General features: G+C 37.8%; 2 protein-coding genes across 4 annotated transcripts in view; both read right to left on the reverse strand.

Annotated features, from left to right (window-relative positions):
• Positions 1 to 15,468, reverse strand: part of prmt3 (protein arginine methyltransferase 3) — a 62,582-nt gene extending 47,114 nt beyond the window's left edge. Inside the window, exons 1-10 of the mRNA XM_008405948.3 lie at positions 15,354 to 15,468; positions 15,025 to 15,130; positions 13,129 to 13,211; positions 12,997 to 13,046; positions 12,779 to 12,884; positions 12,399 to 12,552; positions 9,620 to 9,761; positions 7,570 to 7,635; positions 5,290 to 5,411; positions 1,716 to 1,815 (exon numbers count right to left, since the gene is read on the reverse strand). Of these exons, the coding sequence (XP_008404170.1) occupies positions 1,716 to 1,815; positions 5,290 to 5,411; positions 7,570 to 7,635; positions 9,620 to 9,761; positions 12,399 to 12,552; positions 12,779 to 12,884; positions 12,997 to 13,046; positions 13,129 to 13,211; positions 15,025 to 15,130; positions 15,354 to 15,450 (1,026 nt within the window). The 5' untranslated portion in view covers positions 15,451 to 15,468. The remainder of the gene's footprint in view (positions 1 to 1,715; positions 1,816 to 5,289; positions 5,412 to 7,569; positions 7,636 to 9,619; positions 9,762 to 12,398; positions 12,553 to 12,778; positions 12,885 to 12,996; positions 13,047 to 13,128; positions 13,212 to 15,024; positions 15,131 to 15,353) is intronic.
• A 1,056-nt stretch (positions 15,469 to 16,524) lies between these two features.
• htatip2 (HIV-1 Tat interactive protein 2) lies at positions 16,525 to 22,809 on the reverse strand. Of its 3 annotated transcripts, none has more exons than XM_081605467.1 (8): positions 22,445 to 22,809; positions 20,817 to 21,048; positions 20,623 to 20,730; positions 19,868 to 20,005; positions 19,213 to 19,293; positions 18,426 to 18,487; positions 17,501 to 17,724; positions 16,525 to 16,875 (listed from the first exon to the last, which is right to left on the reverse strand). In XM_081605467.1, exons 2-7 carry the CDS (start codon positions 21,003 to 21,005, stop codon positions 17,508 to 17,510), a joined length of 795 nt encoding a protein of 264 aa, XP_081461593.1. In that variant the 5' UTR covers positions 21,006 to 21,048; positions 22,445 to 22,809; the 3' UTR covers positions 16,525 to 16,875; positions 17,501 to 17,507. The 3 variants fall into 3 exon arrangements, with proteins under 3 accessions (XP_081461593.1, XP_008404173.1, XP_081461592.1); XM_008405951.3 differs by having other exon boundaries at positions 20,817 to 21,006; positions 22,445 to 22,808; XM_081605466.1 differs by lacking the exon at positions 19,213 to 19,293 and having other exon boundaries at positions 20,817 to 21,006; positions 22,445 to 22,807.
• Positions 22,810 to 23,022: the final 213 nt, after the last annotated feature.

Raw genomic sequence — 23,022 nt, forward strand, 5'->3', positions numbered from 1 at the left:
CATCTACAAACACGGTTCGTTTGATTGATCTGATGCTTCAACAATGGATAAAAACAAACAATTACAAGACAAACAGTAGAGAAATCCCATCCACAGTGACCCTCCGTTAATAAGACATGACCTGAAGTCATCAAAGTTATATACACTCTAAAGAAACTGGTCAGAACGACTTCTCCTAAGACTGCCGTCATTTTTCCTGCTCATGCTGACAGATCAGAGAGCAGCTTTTTAAGTCTGAGCCATTCTGAGAAATGTCTGCCATTGCCGCCTTGATGAGAAGTGACTGGGGAATTCTTAGATTTATTAGCACTCAGTGAGCCAGTGTCATCAGAGATTACGCCCCCTATCCTTCACTGCTCCACTGGCATGTCAGCCTCCGAATTTCAATTTCCTCCACGAGAGGATGGGAAGGCTCTGGCTGGCGACCTGTGCTTGTGACCCTGGGGTATCACAATGAATAGACGGGGAGGGGAAGGAGGGACAGATACGGGACGCTCATGAATTAGGGATGAATTCAGTGGTGCATTCAACTTTGGCTTTGGCTGTATCGCCACGGAGCATCTCGCAGATAAATGGCAATCAAAGGAATGGAAGACTGGCCTTCCTGATTATTTATTCAGAGGAAGAGCTAATGGACAAACTTAGCTCCTGTTCTTATGACGCCACATTCAAGGCGTGTCACTTTCGCAGGCCTGTGGGGTGACAGAATTAGTGCTTGGCATTGACTTTTAAAGCTAACGAATGTTTAAACACAGCTAAATATACACTTTGATTTAAAGTTTTTACCCGTTTACATATTTATACTTTAGTTTGGACAATAAATCAATAAATATTGTGATAGACGCATGATATATATTGACAGATAGTGGATCTGATAGAATATTCACTGAACTCATTCTGGGGGATGTAGTCAGAGGAAAGGCTTTGGCTACTCAACCTCTCAACAGCTTAGCAAGGTTGGTGGAATTGACTAACTCACTCACTCTTTGGTTACCTAGCAACAAGCAGCTGTGTAACTTTTGGTTACCTAGCAACAACTTGCTAAGCAACTTGAAAAGCAGCAGTTTGAGTTTTTTTCTACTGTGCCTCACCGTGCTTAAAAATAAAAAACAAGCATGGAATGAAAACTGTGGATAAAACAGGAAAAGAATAGACATAAGTGTCATTTTCCAGAATATTGAAGGTAATTAAAGATAAGAATCTTTCCATTTCTATTGATTCAATTCAGATTTTTAAGGTAGTTATTTGATCCAGAAACAATTTTTGATTCAAACAATTTTCTATTCGGAAACGATTTCCAATCCGAACCCAAATTTTCTATCCTAGAAATTCAGTTTAAATTCTATAACAGAAAAGACAGTGAACAAATAGAAAATGCATTTGAAACAATTGTATAAGGTTTTGGCATAAAAATTCTGTAACTTAAATTACCAATATTATGTTAGCTTAGGTCTTTTCTTACCAAAAAAAAACAAAAATCAATTATTCAAAATGCACATGGTGGGGGAGTGTACGCAGAATGCAATATGCAGTCGACCTGCAAATAAAAGCTGCAAAGACGTACAAATTCGACAAATTTTATAATTGGTTTTTGAGCATATTGGATCGATTCAGAATTCAAATTCAGAGGACTAGGAATTATCAATTTTAAATGTAGCAGACTTAAACAGAGTGTAAAAGTGGAAGTTATGTTGTGCAAATAAAACTGTACTGACCATCCATTCTGAGATGATGATGTCAACCTTCTCCACAGGAAGCTTGATGTCCTCTATGCGACCTTTAATCAGAGTGATGATGTTCTCCAGCTTATTGGACCTGCAAGGAGACGCGCTGAAAAGTAAGAAACTGCACAAACACTAAAAATGTTTGGGTATTATACCAAACTGTTATCTGAACGTTTATTCCAAGTTGCTTCTATCTCAATGTGTTAAACAACTAAAAACGTCACAGGAAGTAAAACTGTCCTAAACTAAAGTAACTGGTGAAACTTAAAATCAGAGTTTTGCCATTCTTAAAAATTTTTTTTCCTTTAGCAGCCTCTTTGATATGTTTAGTTTTAGTAAATTTCCTCTCTCAAACATCTCAACATGAAACTTATCCCATAATTAGGAGAAACACTTTTTTCACATCACACAAGTCATGTGAACAACCGGATGTTACTACTGGTGGAAACGACGAAGAAGACAACAGGAAGTGGTAGGCGGATGAATTTTTAAATGACTTATCGCTTTAACAAACTTATTCAGGTGTGATTTAAATTGTATTTCTTATTTAATGGAAACACAGCAGTAGTGAAATTGTGTTAGTTTTTTTCTACATTAGCGGAATATCAAAGTTTTGCGCACATTTGGAATGGAAATGCAGCTGGAGTGACAGCAAATTAAATACAATGGAAGCAGTCTAAACAATGAGTAAATATGATAAAAGTTTTCTATGTTTCTTTTCTTTTTTTTTATTTATAAAACTTTTAATTGATCGTCTGTCAGCATCTTTACTCCTCGGCACCCAAGTCTCCTCAGACTTAAACAGAGACGTGAAAAGGACAAAACTGTAAGTATGAGCCAGCAATATGTCTGGTTCAGGTACGAACTGTAGGATCACCGCTGCCGTTGAAATGATCCCTCCTTTCTGAGCGGCCCGTTTGGGTATCAATCTCTGTGAATATTCCATTATCGTGACAGCTAATGTTACAGAGGACAGAACAATTACTCACAGAGGCCCAGGGAGCATTTCTGCAGCAACGATCCTTATCTTAAACTGTCTCTCCCATCTTGGCTGCTCCTCTAGTGCTGCTATCACCTCCTCCCAGAATCCAACACTCGCCCCTGCACCCATAACCCCCCGCGCATCCTGTCCCGCCTCCTCCACCTTTCACATGAAGGAATCACTGTAATCTCATTATTGGGGTAATTTAGAGGACAATGTCAGGACTCTGGGGACAGAGTCGGTATCTCGGTGTATTTGTTGGGGGTGTGAGAGCAATGTTCACAAATAATTGCTTTCTAGTGCAAAATGTTCACCATGTCATACAATTTGTTTTCATTACGGCTTACATGACGAAGCAAAGGGATTAATACTTCAACGCAAAGTTTTAACTTAATCTTTTTTCAGATTGTGTTACTGCCTGATGAAATGCAGAACAGGATCCTCAGATTAAAGCTGCTAATTTGCAGAAATGCATTTTAAAGACCATCTTCAGTCTACATTAACCAAAATAAATAGAATTTAATGTATCAAAAAACTATATCCTGTTGCATTCATCACCTCCGTTGAAACTCTGTTCCATTCAAAATTCTTGGGAGATATTTTTTTTATCCTTTACAGGCGATTACAATTCTCTGAACAGGTTGAGATAGATCTGTGGGCGATAGAAAACCTCTTCATGAAACTATCATATTAAAAAAACAGTCTTTACTCAGAGGCTTCTTCAAATTTGTTGTAGCACAGACCTCTACAGGAGATCTTTCCTGTACACAGCCATCACCATCTGCAAAAACTCCGAAGAATTTTTAATGAATATGAGTTAGAACAACATTTTATTTCCATTTGAGATCAATAAAGTAAATTTAAATTTTATTGAAATTAAAACCCATCAACACTTTACAGTAGCTTCAGACACTTTTGGTTGTTCTTCAACCCAGAATAAAGATGAACTTTCAGACATTTCCATTTTAAATTTGTTTTTAAATCATTAATTTCCTTTTTCAAGGGAGACCTGAACTGTTTTAGTTCTGCCTATTTTAAACTTTTACTAATATAAAGGTGCTTTTTATAAATAAATTGGATTGAAATTTGAATTCCTGTCTTTTTTTTTTTTTTTTTACAGGATTTAAGCATTACCCATTAGAAGAGTGACTGAGAAAAAGAGAACACATCAAGCTTTTCATTTAAACTCTGCTGACAGAGCAGAGACAGGAGATGGATGCTCCTGCCCAGCCAATAGGCACAACTTTAATTAGAATCCTCATATTAACATTGAGAGGAAGTACACACACTCTCACACACACGCGCGAAACGAAATATCTGCTTTAAAGTTATGCACCAAGTCATCACTTGATATTAAATGGTGTCTCTTTGTCACTATGTCTATATGTGAACAAAAGTGTGAAAAAGATCCGAGCGAGCGAGAATTAAGGGCATCTTTCTTCACTGCTGGGGAACCTGCTACATAACCCGCACACTGACACACACTTCAACAGCAAGTCAGTGGTCTGTAAAATTAAAACATCCTTTCCCTTCAGCAAACCCTGTTGTTTTGCTTATACGTCGCTCTCTTACATAACGGTAATAACAGCAGTCATAATGGCCTCTAATTCAAAAATGCATTTCAGTAGCAGGGGAGTGATGGCGACTGCAGGTAGTCATAGTAAAAGCAGAAGCTCCAGTGGAGGTAAATGGACTCCAATGGTGAAAACCAGCAGCTGGAAAACTGGAAACACACTGAACCAGAAATCAGACAGAGAACTAATTCATAAACGGCAATAAAATGCGGCTTTGGTGTGTTCTGTACGTTTGTGTGGATGTGGCTGCTGCGTTCGGACTGCAGCAGAAAAGCCAAGGGACAAACAAGACGAACTGCAGGTGTAAATTATGTACATTATGGCGATGCCATTGACAGCAGCTCTATTGAAGTCAGCCAGCTGCAGCAAATAAAAGGTAGATGGAGGTCACACTAAGCTCTACTTACTCCTGCTGTTGGTGGCTGTATGCTGAAGAAGAAAACGTCCAACTTTAATTCAATAATATAAGCATGAAACTAGTAGTTTCATTGACATCAGAGATGCAGTAACTTTTACAAAAATATGTTTTTTACATATTTATTCAAACTGTCATCATGTGACGGCAATAAAAAAAGAAAAATCAGGTGCCTCCATATCTAATGCCACTACTGTAGCCTGCAAACATACACTGCTCCTGGTCAAAAACATCCAATCAGAGCCAGGGGGAGGGTCTTTGCGCCGTCAATCAACCTCCTGTATGCTGCTAAATGCAGTAATGGTGGAAAAAAGCTAAAAGTTACAGGAAAACTGCTAGCTATGCTAACTAGCTCTAGCTTAGCACAAGAGTGATTGGCAGCGCTAAAACGCTCCTGCTGTCTCTGATTGGTTGATTCTAACTAAGTGGTGTATTTCTACAGTTATCTGTCTTATATTATACTGTCATGACATAATAATAATTTTAACAAATATGTAAAAAAAACATTTTTTTTAGTAAAGGTACATACTGCAACTTTAAACTAAAAGTTTCATTCACTTTTAGTCTAGTTACATTTAATGCTGTTCGTCTCACCTGACTATGTCCATTGCCTGATAGATGATCTCTGATTGGTCCACTGCAATCACCTTTTTGGCCCCAGCTTTGGCGGCAAACATGGACAGTATGCCGGTCCCACAACCCACATCAAGCACCACCTGCAGAACAACAGCAGGCGGTGATTACAGGTGGAGGCTTCATGCTGAGCCCCAATATTTATTTCTATCAGTATCTGCAGGAAATGATGAGATCTAGTCATGCGGTGCATTTCGTAATAACCTTCATACCTAATGACATCTATAACCCGAGAAATGCTTCTGGGCTTTTTGATGATCTGATCACTAAACTAACTAAAAACAATATTCCTAAAAAAAAAAAAAGTTAACTTCTGTTAAAATGTAAGATTCCTTCATTATAAAACACCACAGTGAAATCCATCCTTCTTTCCTTGCTAAACTAAAATAAATGATTTACTGATCACTGATCAAGTTAGTCAGAGGAAAAAATCCTCTGACTAACTTGACCAAAAAAAACATATCTGGTCGATTAATTGGTTCATCTCCACTTCTGTCCTAGAATACAAAACAATTCAGACACAATATTATTGTTTACATTTTTTTTACCGTAGCCATGTCCTTTTTATTTTGGCACTAACTAAACTAAAATTAATTAAACAATAACTGAAACTGAGAAAACAATTTCATTAACTGAAATAAATAAAAACGGGGAAATATTATAGCTAATTGGATCAATTATAAAACTAAAACATGCTGAAATAATAGCAATAATATCCTTCGCTTTTGTGTTTATGAATCTATTTATTAGCCTTTTGAACTGATTTCTTTTTCAGCTGTCGGAAAATTAAGGTAGTCAGTACTCCTCCTCACAACATTTACGCTAGCCAACAAAACTGGGGAGAAAACACCAGATTATTGAACAATAACTGAACACATTTTTTGAAAAAAGCATCTTCTCTTGAGTTGATGTTTACATAATCGCAATACTCCGACCGTTCTGAATTCTGCACCAAAAAATGTATCAATATATGAAAAAACTAAAACTACAACTTTTAAAAATATAAGTAAAACTAAATATTTAACTAACAGTAAATAGAGCTGCACAATAAATCAATAACAATACATATTGCAATAAATATATAATGAGTATCAATAGATAATACACCTGATAGAATATTCAATATGTAGAAAATTAATTAAACCAAACAGCATTCTGGGGGATGTAGGCAGAGAAAAAACTTTAGCCGCTCAAGTTCCCACAGCTCCCCCCACTCACTCTTTGGTAACCTAGCAACTCACCCATTCTATGGTTACCTAGCAACCACTTGTTGAGTAACTTGGGCAGCAGTTTAAAGTTCAATAAATGCTTAAAAATATTATTTTTTTTAAAACAACAGCTTGTGCGTAAACTGTGGACAAAACATGAAAGCTCACATCAGCAGTTTGACAGCATTTCAGATATTTAAAAGAAAAAACTAATAGAATGATCAACATTTATATTTGCATCAGCCTCGATACTTCCTAGTAAAATCCAGGACACACACTCTGAAAAGTAATTAAAACTAACTGAATTAGACAAACAAAAGGTCACAAAGACATAAAGCTAAACTATAATGACAAGCCCAATCTATAATAAGCTTGGTTAGCACAACAATTAATTGTTTAAAGTGCAATTCTAACCGGCGCTGGGGAACAGCTACAGTGCATCCATCTGTGTTTGGTTGCGTCTCTATTCAGGGTAACTCAGTGAGTATCCTGCTGTCTTTGTGAGTTCACAGAGTGTCGCAGGAACAATGCTGACACGACACAACTCCTCCTTCCTTTCTCCAATCCTGATGATGCCATTGTGCTCTCCTCGCAGTCTGCTACTGTTAAAAAAGACACTTCCTTCTCTGCTGACTGAGTCAAGCTGACAGGGATAATGCAAGTTCCCATCAACACAAGCAACCTCTGTCCTCTACAGCCTCATCTGAACCAGCAACTTCCCATATAATGAAACGCTACGTCTTCCTGGAGCAAAAAGCTGCGAAAGAGAGCCGCATGGAGGGGGTCTGGTGTTCAGGGGGGCGTTATGGGTTTGGTAGTGGATTACACGTCTGTTATCAGGACCGTGCAGTCGACATTTGAGGCGTTAATAGAGAGCTGCACGGCCTCCGAAATCAGACACTGTCTCTTTATTAATGTCCTGTCTGGAAAACGCAAACGGCCGTTTCCTTTAATGGGATTTGCTGTACATTATAGCAGTTAAAGCACGAATGTAAACAAATGAAATCACACATGCTGCGTTGCATTGGCTCACCTTGTCTCTGAACACTTCTGGGTTTTTGTACATGAAGTCGCGGTAGCTCTCTGTCCGCACTTTATCCTGGAAAATGGGAAAAATAAAAGCAGCATTATCAGTTAATAGGCTGAGTTAAAGTTGGTCCATAAATGTGAGAATCAATCTGAAGAATAAATGCAAACGTTTGCAATAGATGGACGACTGATGAAAAAATAAAATCTTACCAAATATTTGTCAAAACTAACTTGTATGTAACTTTTCAGCAAGATAAAGAACCTTGTTTTAAGTCAATAATTCTTTAAAACTGATTAAATTTCCACTGGCAGATTACTTCACTTATAAAATGGGAAAACCATCCGTCAGTTGAATAGGTACTTTTTCGTCCGTAAAGGAATTATTGACTGAAAACAAGCTCCTACGTTTTTCTGAAAAGTTACTTCTAAGTTAGTTTTTCATGATGTCAAGGGTCCAAATATTTTTGCACAATAAATTAGACAAAAATACCTGGCAACAATTTTATACAAGATATATTAAAAAAAAACTAATATTTTCTACAACCTGTTTTCTTATGCAATCTGATATTGACTTCTTTAAAGAAATGTTAAAAGTTTTCATAAAACTGAGGTACAGTGACAAAGATTATTATAATCAATACATTTTATTGTCGGCTTCATGCTCGATTCTCTGAAATCCTTGGTAATTAATTTGCATCTTTTTTCTCAATAAGTTTCTTGCGTCCCTGTTGACTATTTGCAACAAAACGCTTGATGGTTCTGTCATCAGGCCTCAATAACTTTTCATCACGATATAGAAGCTTAGACTTTCCAAGATCGATGCCTCCTTTGGAGAAACTTGTCAGAGTCGGTTAAATCTATTTTTTTTGGGCTCATTTTGCATAAATAAAAGAAGCTGCAAAGCAATAATGAACAAAACGATTTAGGATGTTGGTCTTGGTAGGCCACACCTTTCCTCTTTACACAGGTTCACATCGCCTGCTATCCTTAAAGGGCCAGTACTACTTATTTTCCATCAACGTAGTTCCTTTTTACAGCACGATCAGTTAGCTATATTACCCTTCAGTTGATTTAAAAGTGCTGTATAAAATAAATATGATTTAAAGAAACATTTATTTTATAATTTAATGCCTTGAAATTGGGCCTGTGTCTCTAAAAATCTCCTGCCATTTCTGAAGCTCCGCCTTCAGGAAGTCATCACAACATGGCTCCTTTATTGACCTTTTAACAACGTTTTTCAGAGTTTCACTGAGAAGTAGCTCCTATAATGAGCTCAGCAGATGCTCATCTCCACCAGGTGTTTGCCAATTTCTGCTGGCTAGTCGGAAGGAGCCAAATGTGGGAAGTGCTTTTTGGAGCCAAATGGTTGCCATGGAGATTAAAGAATGAAGGAAACCCTCCAGGTATGTTGTTGATGAGGAAATAACATCATAACAAGATGTAAAGCTCAAAATACTACCCCTTTAAATGTACTAAGCATCAAGTTTATCCAAATATGTCTAATAACGATGATATGGTCAAAACAATTAGTTGCCTAATTATTGAAATCAAGCGACGGTTCCAGGAGAAACTTGCTTTTAATCTGAAGAGAACCTCTCTAACACACGGACTGCCTGGTGACGCTGTTTGACCAGGATGACCCGGTGAAACCAGCGTCATCGTGTTCCTGGCCCCTCCTCGGGCTCTGATGAAGTTTTCACACTGACGCACACGCAACGCAAAAACTTTACAGCGGTTAGCACCAATCAGGAGGAGGAGCATGTCCAAGAACTGCAGTCAGTCGGAAAACACGCACACACCCACCTGAGCGTGTGCTGACACTTTCAGGTTTCAGCGCTTTAAGGCGTGTGAAAATTAATTTCCATGTTATGTACGGACCGCAGTGTCTCACATGAGCACCCCCCACTTATTGCTGATTTGTCACTTTTCAGAAGATGTCGTGTCCTCATTATGAATTTCTGATGGTTTTCATTTACATGCTACATTGAGATCTTTCAACCAAGTTACGAACCGACGAGTCCAGCCTCACAACAACTTATGTGTGGGACTCAGACCTTCAGCATTTCCTCGTGGATGCTATAATGGCCGTAAGAGCTGAAGTAGGCCTCGTCCTCATCCTCCCGCAGCTCAGCGACGGCGCCCAGGTTGCCAGCCTGGCCGGGTTCTGAGCTGAGCACCAAACCCTGAGCCAGGAGCCTAAAACAAAGGGAGACAAACCTGCAATTAACTTCTAGTACTGGGACAAAAGCAGTGACCAGAAAGGAGGACGTGCAGACAGGACAAAGCAGTAAATGAAGGAGATGGGAGGCATTCATCTTTCTAACTCTCTTCCACTCCCTCTGTAATTTTCCCTTTCCTCTTCCTCCCTTCAGCTTCCCTGCTGCAGTGGAATTTTCCCCTTCTTTTTTTTTATCTTTCCTCTTCCCTTCAAACTTCTTCCACAGGGAACTCAGATTAAAGTTTGTGCAGAGACCACTGTGTCCCCCTGGTGGCCTGAAAAGGGAAATGCAGGAAGTTGACGCTACACTTACAGAATACATTCTTAAAGGTGATCTATTACAATTCCTTAGGTCTGTATCTCTATGCAAAACATGTTCATTACATTCATTGCAAAATCATTCTTAGATAATGAAACTTTAGTTTGTTTTGAGTTCTTTTCAGAATGAGTTGCACTGCTCAAACACAATCTTATAAAGTATTTTTAGTCCACTTTCTAGTGCAAATATTTTAGTACAGACATGTCCAAAGTCCGGCCCGGGGGCCAAATGCGGCCTCTGTCATAAAATTAATAACGTCTGGCCCGCACGTAGAATTAATACATTGGGCAGCAGTACTGTTACCTGCATAGGGCGTAGCTTACACACTAAATGCTGTTCCTCATTTACCCACTAGAGGGTAGCAGCTCGTGTGACTCGGACCCTTTGCAGCTGGAGCTCATTGAGCTGCAGTGTGACGCAGAGACCCACGGTCAGCACCAGCAGCTTTCTCTCGCGAACTTTTACGACAGCTGGATAAGGACAGGTTTGGAGAGATTCGAGCATTTGGTAAGAAAATGCTAAGCTTGTTTGGGTCAACGTTAGGGTTGCCACCTGTCAGAAATCAAAATAAGGAACGCGTCATCCTAGACGCGCTGCGCTTCGACTAGGATGTAGGATGGGAGTGGGGCCTGCGGCAGACGGGCACAATACCATATATCGCAACACCGTGAGTGAAACAATGACTGGGGTAGCCTACCAAATAAAGTACTCGGGGACCATTTCTTTGTTATTTCACATACACATTTGTAGAATACGGAGCAAATCGGGTCCCGTTTCCGTTCAATACGGGACGCTACATTTAACAGTCAAATACGGGACGGTTCCGTATTTTACAGGACGGGTTGCAACCCTAGTCGACGTATTTGTGTGACAAGACATTCTCGGTTGTGAACTTAAATAATGGACTCTCACTTACGAGACATCTTGCACATCAATACCACTGCCTTTGAGCCAGACCTGGCTTACGGTATGTGCTGCAGTATCACATTAATGCAGACGAGTCATTTGTCATTTACAATAAATCTCTGAATAAATTCTGTTTTTGTTTTTTAAGATCAAAAGAAGTCATAAATTCAGACAAGTTTTCAGTTTTCACTCCAGAATAATAAACTTTTAAAAATCTAATCAACATTTACTAATATGTCATATTTCAAATGAGCCCTGCACGTGTTGATATGACTATTACTTGCTCATTTTTCTGTTATTTTATTTTAAAATTCTGTAAATATTGTTAGAAAAAAGTTAAAGTGTTAAAAAAGTGAAGTTAAGTGATTATTCAATTGCATATGACATGCATGTTTCAAATGAACCAAAAGACTTGCTTAAGATCGCTGAAATTAAAATAAAAAAGCAAATGTAAAACAGAATGGCTTGCTGAAATTTGTTTAAATATATTGCTGTTCTATGTAAAAAACGTCCGCCAAGGTCGGCCCCCTACATTTTTAACACTCCAAATCTGGCCCCCTTTGCAAAAAGTATGGACACCCTATCTTAGTACATTCGAAAAAGGACAAACTAACTTATAATTAACTTTTCAACAACACATAGGAGTTTGTTAAAGGTCAATAATTCCTCAATATTGATGAAAAAGTACCACTTCCACTCTCAGATTATTCCACTTATAAAAATAAATTTTTTCCATAAGTGAAATAATCTACCAGTGAAGACTAGTGCTTCTTTCATCAATATTAAGGAATTATTGACTTAAAACAAGCGTCTATATCTTACTGAAAAGTTAATTCTAAGTTAGTTTAGCCTTATTTCGAGTAAGCTAATATATTTGTTTACTTTGTAAGATTTTGTTTAAGCATCGTGTCACTTTAAATCCGGCTGGCCACTCAATGTTTACACTCGCATGTTAAAATGGCTGCAAACAGATTAGCGTTTATGCAACTGTACATCTCTGAAAAGCAGAAGTGGAGTCTCCTGCAAAACCAACAAGAATGCAGCAAGTGATTTCTTGATGGTAAGTCAGCGACAAAACATTTGTCTTTTCCAGCAGCCCTTATTCAGCAGTAAGGTCAGCTCACCAAACATGACAGAGCTCAGTTTGGGTTGTTAGGTGACAAGATGGGCTTTGATGAGGTTGCTAGGTAACGGGCTGCGCCTGAAATGGTTAATTTTCCAGACACTAAAAAACATACACTTACTGCCAAAAACCAGATGCGTGTTTTAAGTGTTTGTACCATTTTTAGAAGCAGTAGAAACCCAAATGGAAGCACAAAATATGTTCCCTTTAAAAAAATAAAACATTTAAAAAAGATCAGAAAAGGGGAAAGAGATCTAAATCACAAACTTTAGTTTGTGCACATCCTCCATGAGTCTGGCCATTGTCTCTTCTGAACGCTGAACTCGTTCTTCGGCTGTCAGGGCTCTGCGGAGCACCTCACCATGGGAATCGCCTCTGGATAACAAGCACGTGTCCTCGACGCCACACTGCTCCTCCAGGTCTGACAAAAACACAGGCATGAGCGCAACACAGTTAAAACCAGATGGTGACGTTTGTTTTGTTTGTATTTTAATCACGTCAGCTCCAATTCAAAATCTAAAGCACCAGAAATAATCTGCACCATCTTATTAGGAAAGCACAGTGCAATGCATAGCAAACTCATGCCTTCTAGACAACAAAAAGAAAGTATGTGGCAGTGATTTAGACGGCGGGTTTAGATGCAGTACCTGTCTGCAGCAGTGGGTCGTCCTGAAGGACCGGTTTTAGGAAGTCCTCACTGTCCCAGGGTAAGAAACCCTCTGACAGCTCCATCAGGTAGGATGCAGAACATTTCTAAGCATGCAGATAAATGAATACTTCTGTGTATTATATGAACATACAACTCAAAACCTGTTGTTAAAATAAATATGTAAATGCTGCCACAAAAATGACAGACAGAACTTACTGTTGTGCGAATGAAATTGATCATTTTTATGTAACCGTAGTCATCTAAACCTAAAGAGAAACAGAGCATGAATGACCCCAGCAGAACAAAGCAACAACTGGTCCTGGACACGGTTTAATTTTGTTTACTTACTGTATTTTCTTATGAGGTCTACAAGGTTGATCTGGTGTTCAGCTCTGCAGTGCAGAAGGGTTGCAAAAACAGAGTCCAACAACCTAAACACAAGTGAAACGCAATAAAGTTTGTTTTATTTAGGAAGACTCAAACAAGCTTTAAAAGTTAAAATTAAAAACAGCTTCTCTTATGAAGAATGTACAACATCTTAGTCTATAAACCTTTTAAAACAACGGAAACAATTTCTGCATTCTGATTATTGAAATTTAAAAGTGCTGTGTTGTTCTATCACCCCCGTTTCATACCGGACCACTTACAGCACCGTGTTAACGCTATAAAATGAACGCTCTCTATCGAGGTATCACCCCTGGAGGGATTTCTTTATTTAAATGGGTTCATTTTCCAGAGGGATACAAAGTGAGGGCATCGAGATTTTAGCTACCAGTAGCAGGAGAACGGAGCTGCGCCAAGAAGCTAACAGAAGCTACAAACACTGAATAGAAGAAGAGCTGCCATCGATACAGTTGCAGCCAAGCATGATTTAATGTTACACAATACAGTTTTACCAAGTTGCTCAAAGTCTAAACTGGCATTGTTGTGCATTTAAGGTGTAAAGTTTACTTTCGACCAAACGCCCCCCAAAGGCATCCCAGCGCCCCCCTTTTGTAAAAATGTCCGCCAGCGCCCCCTGCCGTCCTCTGAACGCCCCCTGGGGGGCGGTACCGCCCACGTTGAGAACCGCTAGTTTAGACTATAAATGCATTAAAACCACATTGCATTGTCTTTAGTTTTCTCTGTTCTTTACTGGAGACTGGTATTAAAGGCGCCATTTCAACTAAAGATTTACAATGAGCTTCCTAACCAAGGTGTCCATAACTCTTCAACACGCCGTCAGCTCCCGGTGAGAAAGACGCATTTAGTTCAGTGTCCATGAGATGATATTCAGAAAGGGTTTTTTTATTGATTGATTTTAGTTGCCTCTGCGATCAACTCTTTGCGTAAAGTCTGTCATGTCTCCATGTGCTCCAGTCAAAGGTGTTAATTATAACCTGTCAAATGACAGAGGGGCTTAAAAAAGTAACCAAATATTCAGTTTGGTTATTATATATATATATATATATATATATATACTAGATAGATATATAGATGTGTGCACACACATTTTAAATTTTGCCCCCCCAGAGGTAGTCCTGGCCTCCCCTTGGCCCCCCCAACTTTAAAAGTCTAGCTCCACCACTGTCCATAAGGTCGATCCAAAAACCGTTTGAAGCTTTGAGAAGGCTATTTGTCTCTCCAATAGTCCCACGATTCAGATCTGTTGGTCACTCACAGAAATAGCAGCAATGAGAGAAAGATGGTGTGCGTTAAGGTCTGAAATTTTTCAGAAAAGTCTGAAAATGAATGGTTGAGTGCCTGAGGTTACCCTGTCACTTGATTTCACTCTGAAGCGCCTTGACAGAAAACAGTCAGTCCTAGAGAAATGTCGAAAACATTTTACGGGAGCAGGCATGCCTATCAATGTCATGGCCAACTTTCATACCGATAGAGCATTTTTTTTGTAGGCATGAGGGCGATTTCAAAATTATTTCGGGTTAAAAAATCCACTCCGTTCCTCACTCTAAAAAGCGGCAGTTGGTGTCAGTTACACTCCGCGTTTCGGCAGTTGGAAATTTCGCTCGTTTCTCGCTTTTTACGTCGCCGTCGTAACTCCGATCCCCCCAAAAAAAAATATATGCCGGGAATGAGCCGCACGTTTTGATACCACTTTTGTGGGTGGGCACGCAGCGGTACGAGCCGCATTAAAGGTAACGGGAGAAAAATATACTATATTTATAATAACAAAGAGACATTTTTATTGGGTGTAGAACAATAGGTGCCTGCCATGCCTCAAATTTAAAAAAAAAATGGCCTCACTTTTCACAGAACAAACAGGTAACGGTCTGACTCTCCTCCTCCATCCACTGCCATTGCTCTTCACCACCGTCATCTTCGTCAGAAAGTTCGGGCATCTCTTCAGCATCTATCAGAGTTAAACTTCATCACAACTTCAAAAAACAACAAAGTCCCACAGCCAACAGCGGCAACGGTCATAAAAATCTGCAGCAACACCGTTAGCTGCTAGCACGGTTTAACGCCGCTTTGCTCAAATACTCTGCAGCAGGCGTGTATAAACCAGTAATAAACGTTTATATTTTACAATAAAAAGGTTTGAGATGCATTGTTTTGGTTTAGAGTAAACTCACGTGGGTCTGTGTTGTCTGCCATGATGTCGCCTTTGGAATCGGAAGACTTCCTGATGACGTATCGTGACGTTCCAACCGGTTGGCTGTAATTCAACATCCCAACCACCAGATGTCACTAAAAAGACGGATTTTTCTTTTTAGCGTCATGTTTTTTTAATACTGACGTTGTTATTAAATATATTTTAATCTGTCAATATGTTATTCTATTAACATTATTAGGTCTATTACAATTATTAGTTTTTTTATCTTGTTTTTTTCTAACTCAGTCAAACATAATGGATGACTTTACCGAAACCTGCCACATAAAACAGACCTGTTTTGTACAAAGCTTTGTTTCTACAAAGCTGTATAAAAGAAACACCTGAAGGGGTTATTGAAATGTCAAGTTGCAGGAACATGTTTCACGTTACAAATTACACGCCTAAATGCATACTAGAGCAACATTGTAGCCCAATGTCCTGTCCGGTTGCTCAGAGTCAAATCAACACAGCTGAAACTCATTGTGGCTAATTGCTACACGATCAGTAGCCACGGGGGAAAAAACTAAACAGGTAAATTATTTAATCTTAGTTAAAAAGCTTTTATATGTAATTTGCAATCTATATTCTTGCATAAGATTGTGTGGCTTAATTGAAACACAAGCAAAAATAAAATCAGCAACATTTCTAAGCTGTATTGTGTCACCTCATCAGTATTTAACTAATAATGTTCTGTAGAAAGCAATGTATGCACTGAATAACTAATGCAATAAGTAATTTGCTTAACTCGTGTACTTTTTGCTGTTAAACTTACAACTTACGGAGTACGAGTCCTGATACAGCAAATGCATTTAAAGCTACCAAATGTGTAACCATTTTCAGTCACAAGAGGGCGATGTTGCATCATCGACAAATATGCAAACTATGTAAAGTACTTCAAAAAATACATCAGTCAAAGAAGTAGAATAATTAGATCGTTCAGTACAAAGACAGCAACCTCTTTTTAATGTTTTCATAAAAACTAGTTTGCATTATATAGTGAATATTTATCATTTGATGCAGAGAATGTGAAACTAAGTTGTCATTCATCACCTGCAAATTGATTTCAAGATCACTTTTTTGCATGAGGTGCATCGGCAAAAGAAAATATTGCAATAATCACAAATGTCTAATATGGTACAGGCAAAAAACGCTTATGAATGTGAAAATATTTTATTGATTTTTAAACTCACACTTAAATATGTAGCATCACTTACTGAATATGTTTGCAACACATGTATGGACATTCCTTGCATAAAATGTCAACACAATCAGCTTAAGGCAGTGGTTTAGTGTGTTAGAGCACAAATGAAAAGGCCAAACAGTTCGGCATATTTCCCTGATTTAAACATCACAATAAAACACAAAACGATACACTTTACTTTATGCACATTCTTTCATTGGAACTAGGAATAAATAAAAGAATATCTGTTTTCAAGTACTTCAAAAATATCTTGATGAGGCTCTTGCAGAATGTGATCATTATGTACAGCAGACACAATGACCTGAAAATACAAAAAATAGTTTTAGCAAGTTAGTTTTAAATTAAGTGCCCGGTGTAATGTACATTTACCAATATTCATTGATCAATTAAGATAATCCAAAATAAAGCTGGGAAGAAACGCTTTGCAAGAAAATTGAACAAGTGATAGTAGATCCAGTTTGACCTAAAAATTATTAATTTTTCCTGACAGAATAAGATTCAAAGTAATTTTAGAGTCAGAGTTCAGACTTAAATCAGAATAATTAAATAATCAATCAGTGGAAAAATGTAAAACGCTGGTCAGTAATTCTTAGAAGGATTTGATTACTGTAATGCCAATAAAGCTATATGTAAAATGTGTAAATTTGAAAACAGATTTTTCCCTTTTTAATGATTCGTCTAATCTAGTTGTGGATGTTTGTCATTTACTACCAAAAATCAACTAGTTGGTTGAATTAAATCCTTTTTAAATCTGCCAAGGATGTGAATAATTTGTATTTTTATTCCTATAAATGTTATAAGTGTTCCTATAACTGTGTCTGATGTACTGTATTAAACAGTGCAATGTCTGTTAACGTGTCTGACTTCCAGAAATATTGCTGATTCAGTTTAAACAAATAAAATAACAGCTTTTCAACATTTTGTACCTTCCATTTATTTCCCTTTCACTTTTCCCAGACTGGCAATGTCCTTGTTCTCCAGGATCTCTGCCTTCTGCTCCGGCTGCAGCAGCGTGTTGGACACCATCGCTTTCGCCACCGCTTGGATTGAGATGGACATGGAGTTGGAGCAAACGGCAGAGAAGGCGCCGAAGAACTTCCTGGCGAGCCACTCTCCGGGTCGACTCTCCTGTCTGTCGACGAGCAGAACCCTGTTGGAGGAAAACGGTACAGACCAGAGACGCTTTTGGTTTAAAGTCAGTTTAATTCTCAGTGGAGTCATAACTGTAGGACAAAAGTTGAATCAGTGGCCATTTTATTGCAATTTTTCAGATAATACAGCCTTTAATTTAGATACAGTTTTCTTCCTTTAAATCAGGGTTGTCCAAAGTGCGGTCCGGGGGCCATTTGTGCCCTTGGAGTAGCTTTAAATGGTCTCTTGACACAACTTAAAAATAGTTTAAGCAGTTCTCCAGCAAATAGAGTTGGTGCGGATGGATACTTTTTTGTCTTTTTTGATTTCTAATAACAAATTCACATCTTAAATAATGCATTTTAGGTACAAAACAGTTTTTTCTTTCTTGCTTCATTTTAATGTCAGTAAGTAGGGCCACAAATCGCATCCAATAATTAAAATGGGCTAAATACAGTTAGCGGTTTTCAAAGACGGTTCTGAAACTAAAACTGGAACTTTGACCAACAAGTTAGGAAACTGTACAAGGTGGAGACTCTTTTGCAGACGTTTCAAATTAAAACGCATGGTAATCACTTGCAAGATGAAAAGAACTTCCCATAAAATAAAATTTAATTTTTCAACTGAAAAAAAAAAAAAAATACAAATAAATAACCTTTGATACAAGTTTGGACACCACTGCTTTACGTCTATTCTCTTTTATAAAATGGGACCACTTACCCTGGTCTGTAAATGGCTAATCTGTCAAAACCCAATTCTTCAATTTCAGCTTCAACTTGGCCCTGAAAAAAAAAAAACCATCCATTCCATCAGATCTCTTACTGAATGTTTTACCTGAGAGAAACATGTTGAGAAAAAAGGATTTCAATATGTCACCACTGAGAAAAAATATATTTTGATCTAGTTTCTATAGGAGTTTAAGTCAACAATTCCTTAATATTGATGGAAAAGTATTAGTTCTTTGGTCAGACAATTTCACTTAAAACAAGACATTTATAAGTTAATGTCTTATAACATTAATTTATAACACTAGTGCAAATATCTTTGCAAATATCGTTTCCATAGAAACTAGACTTTTTTGAGGTACCGAACCCCCCAGTTTCATATGCGCACTCACTGTACCCTTCTTATTCCTCTCCCTCCCCGCCGACACACAAAATACTTTGCGGTATTCTGATTTAGTAATGTAATTATATTAGTTGTGTTACCACCCCACGCCACCAGAGGCAGTAGCAACCCCGAAAAGATGAGACTAAGGAGCAGATTTAGAAGTACACCGAAAGCTACAGAATTAGGTAAAAACGGTGAGTTTTGCTGAAGTTATTAAAGACACAAGTTCAAATCCATGCTGAGAGTGGAACTCCTTCAATCAGTGCTCCTCCGCAGCTCTGATTGGCTAAGCAATGTAACGTGATCTTCTGATTGGCTAAGCAATGTAACGTGATCTTCTGCAGCAAGTGATGGCAAAGCGGGGCGTCATCACGACTTTACACAAGTGTGTCTTTACCTCCGCGGCAGAGACTCCGCCGAACCCCTGACACCGACTCATCGAATCCCTGGGATTTGATCGTACCCAGGTTAAGAACCACTGGTTTAGATCAAAAATACAGTGTAGATTATTTCACTTTTAACACAGGTACACTTGAAAAAAGACAAACTAAATTACAAGTAACTTTTCAGCAAAATATATCATCTTATTTTAAATAAGTAATTCCTTAATATTGATGAAAACGTTCTTGTACCATAGGAAGATTATTTTATTTACATTAAGACAATTTTACAATATTTTAAGTGAAATAATCTGCCAATAGATCTAGAATATTTTAATCAATATTTATTGACTTAAAACAAGCTATTAGGGTTTTTCAGAAAGGTTACTTAGTTAGTTTGTCGTATTTAAAGTGTACTAAAATATTTACACTATAAACTAGACCAAATTAATTGATAAGATTTTGTGTTTTTGCAGCGTAACTATTCATTTTTCATCAACATTATGAAATTATTGACTTAAAACAAACTCCTACATCTTTCTGAAAAGTTAGTTATGTTACTTTTGCCTTTATTTCAGGTGTACTAAGATATTTGCACTAGAAACTAGACCAAAATACTCTTTAGATTTTGTGTTTTTGCAGTGAAGTAGTACAAGAAAGCTAATAACTGACCTTGACTTTGAGGTAGAGGAAGCTACTTTTTTTATCGGCTCCTCTGGAGGACTCCAGGTGAAACTGTGAGCAGCCTCCAGCCTTGGCGAGCTCTGCAGACTTCAGAACGTAGTCATGATCAACTCTGACGAATCCGTCCTAAAAACCAGAAATAAAAACATGAGATAAGGATTCCCTTTGCCTTTTATACCTTGATCATTTGGAAATTACTGACACCATTTGCCTGGTGTCACAAATTAGCACCATACCTACATTTATGCTAATAGTAGGTACAGTGTTCAAACTAAACATCTTTAACATCGGACTGGCAACAAAAAATAATAATTTTTCATACAATAGGGTTGAACTTTACGATTTCTAGCTCAATATTTTCACCTAAGCTAGCTAACTCAGCTACGCTTGAGAGGCAACGTCCACCAACCCTAAAATAGATGTTGATGTAGTCATTGTTGGGTAGTAACTAGCTATATTCACTCAATTACATTTACTTTAGTAACTTTTTGGAAAAAAATTACTTCTAGTATTTTTACTACGCTATACTTTGAGTAATTTTATTATATTTTTCCAAATACTATATTTACTCTCAAGTAATTTCTTGCTACTTTTTACTTTTACTTGAGTAAAAGCAAGTTGAAGTGATGCTACTCTTACTTGAGTATAATTTCTGTGTACTCTGGTCATTGCTACTGCTTCAACAATGTTGAAATTTGAATTAAATTACAGCTTATCCCCCACTTTATATATAATTTACTTACAGCCCCTGCTTTTGCCCTGGTTGTCCCCAGGCAGCAGTAGCCCACATCATGGCCCTTGAAAGCAGCAGCATAGTCATCGAGTTTTTCAAAGTCAACCACTTCCTGTACCTGCAGGCATAAATAATAAAAAGGCATAAATAGCAGTCTCAAGCAGAAGATAAAGAGTTATGTTATAATGTAAAAACTACACTAACCAGGTTTTCATACGCTTTATCTTCAAAGCTCAGCAGTCTTCGTCCAATGAGGGTTATTTTGTAGAAAATGTTTCTGTCCAGCAGCTCTTGAAGCAACACTTTCCCAGTTTCCCCAGAAGCTCCCAGGATAAAACAGCTCTTGCTTTGACCCCTGAACTTTTCCTCCAGGGTCTTCATGTCCTCAGCCATGCTGGGAGACAGACGGACATGAGGCAGAAGGGTTATCACTTATCTAGAACACGAGATGAAGTAGCAAACACCAATTAATTTTAATGTGTTTCAAATAGAGCTGGACAATTTGGCTAAAAGAAAAAAGTGTTTCTTATCAGTCAATATTGATCATTTTTGTTTTAAATATCTGAAATAATGTCAGATTGGTAAGATAACATGTCCTGTTTTATCCATATTTTAACTCCACACTTGATTTTTTTATTTATTTATTTATTTTTTAATTAATTTAATTAAACTACTGCTTTACAAGTTACTCAAGTTGTTGCTAGGTAACCAGGTTGTTGCTAAGTAACCAAAGAGAGAGTGAGTTAGTTGATGCTACCCACTTTGCTTAGCTAGCCGTGAGAGGTTGAGCAGCTACAGCTTTTCCTCTGCCTACATCTCCCAGAATGCTGTGCGGTTGTCGATAATATGTTGAATATTCAATGAGATGTATTATCTCTTGACATTTATCACGTTCCTACCGTGACGTATATTATGGATTTATTGTGGCCAACATTTTTAAACGGTTTTTAAAAGGAAATTCAAAAAAATATGACTACTTTCCAATAATTTATTGCTATATTCTGGTTTTATATTTACTCATGGGCCAGGATGACACAGGACACAAAGCAGAATATGATTATCATTCCAATTTTTGATAACTAATTAGCAGTAAATAAATAGTAAATTATTCTGAAGTATGTGATTTAACTATGGCATTGATACAGGGTCCAATTTAACTGTCTGCTTTTATAAATGGACTTATAATAGTTTAAACGTGCCTGAATTATAATGTCAGTACAAACTCAAGCAGCAGAAATGATTGACAAAAAAAGATCACTGTTAACACAACTACTATAAAAGTAGTTGTGAATAAATATTCTTCTCTATATCAGCAGAGCTAATACTTTTAATTTCTGTGTTATTCTAAATGACAAATCTGTACAATTTTATATTTATTTCTCATAAACCTTTAAGCAAATTCAAAAGTAGGTGTAAGTTTTTGAAATGCACCAAATAACCACATTTTAACACAGAATCTTGGTATCATGCATTAAAATATAAATGTATTTTAATGCTTTGTTAGATAAAAGCATTTGTTTTATTTACTACCACACCAAAAAGCCTTGATCTCTCTATTGGTATTAGAAGCTGATCAGGGCCCCCTGCTGTTCAGGAGGCCGTAAGCAGCAGCAGTACTGGTACGCATATACCTTCGGCCGGCTCTGCCTTTTGCTAACGACGCATGACCAAGATAACGAGTACAAAGATCGCGGATTGTTTTATTTACCCCGATCTGTACGCCAGATGTCTTTAACTCATATGAACAGGTGAACCACGAGGCAAATATGTCGGTTCTTGTGTTCATTAAAGCAAAAACGAATATGAAAGAAATCGCGTCTTTTTTTTTTTACCTGCTATATTTGCTTGGAGAAGTGTCGGCGAAATAATAAAGTACCGCTGCAACGATGGCAACAGTGACGGTTAAAATCCAGGTTGCTTTCCCCAGGGTGGAGCAGAGGAGTTTCATAACAGAAACCAGAGATGATCAGACACTTCCTGGTTGCTTCATATCTACAAGGAGCGCCGTCTTCCTGCTCCGGGAAGAGCAGTGGGAAAAACAAAAATCCTCAAAAGCTCTTACATCGGACTACACGGGTTAAAATATTTATTTCTGAAACCGTAAATAAAACAGAAAGAGATAAAATACTGGATCTGGGGCTGCTGCAATCACCTACCAAAGATAACGCGCTGTGGATGACGCATGCGCACTGGAATCCGGACGGTCTGACGCTCGAAGTGAGATTTTTATAATGTTTTTGACCAAAGTTTTAAAACAGAGATATTCATCTTAATACATGGAAAAGTATCAGTGAAGTAAGCGATGTACTAAGATATTTACGTCATAGTTCACTGGATGCAGTCATTTATCGCAGAACTGTTTTACTGGAAAATAACATTATCTTAAGTTATATCCAGAATGTTTCGCTTT

Source organism: Poecilia reticulata, chromosome 3, assembly GCF_904066995.2.
Source record: "Poecilia reticulata chromosome 3, P_reticulata-male-v2, whole genome shotgun sequence".
Lineage (NCBI taxonomy): Eukaryota > Metazoa > Chordata > Actinopteri > Cyprinodontiformes > Poeciliidae > Poecilia > Poecilia reticulata.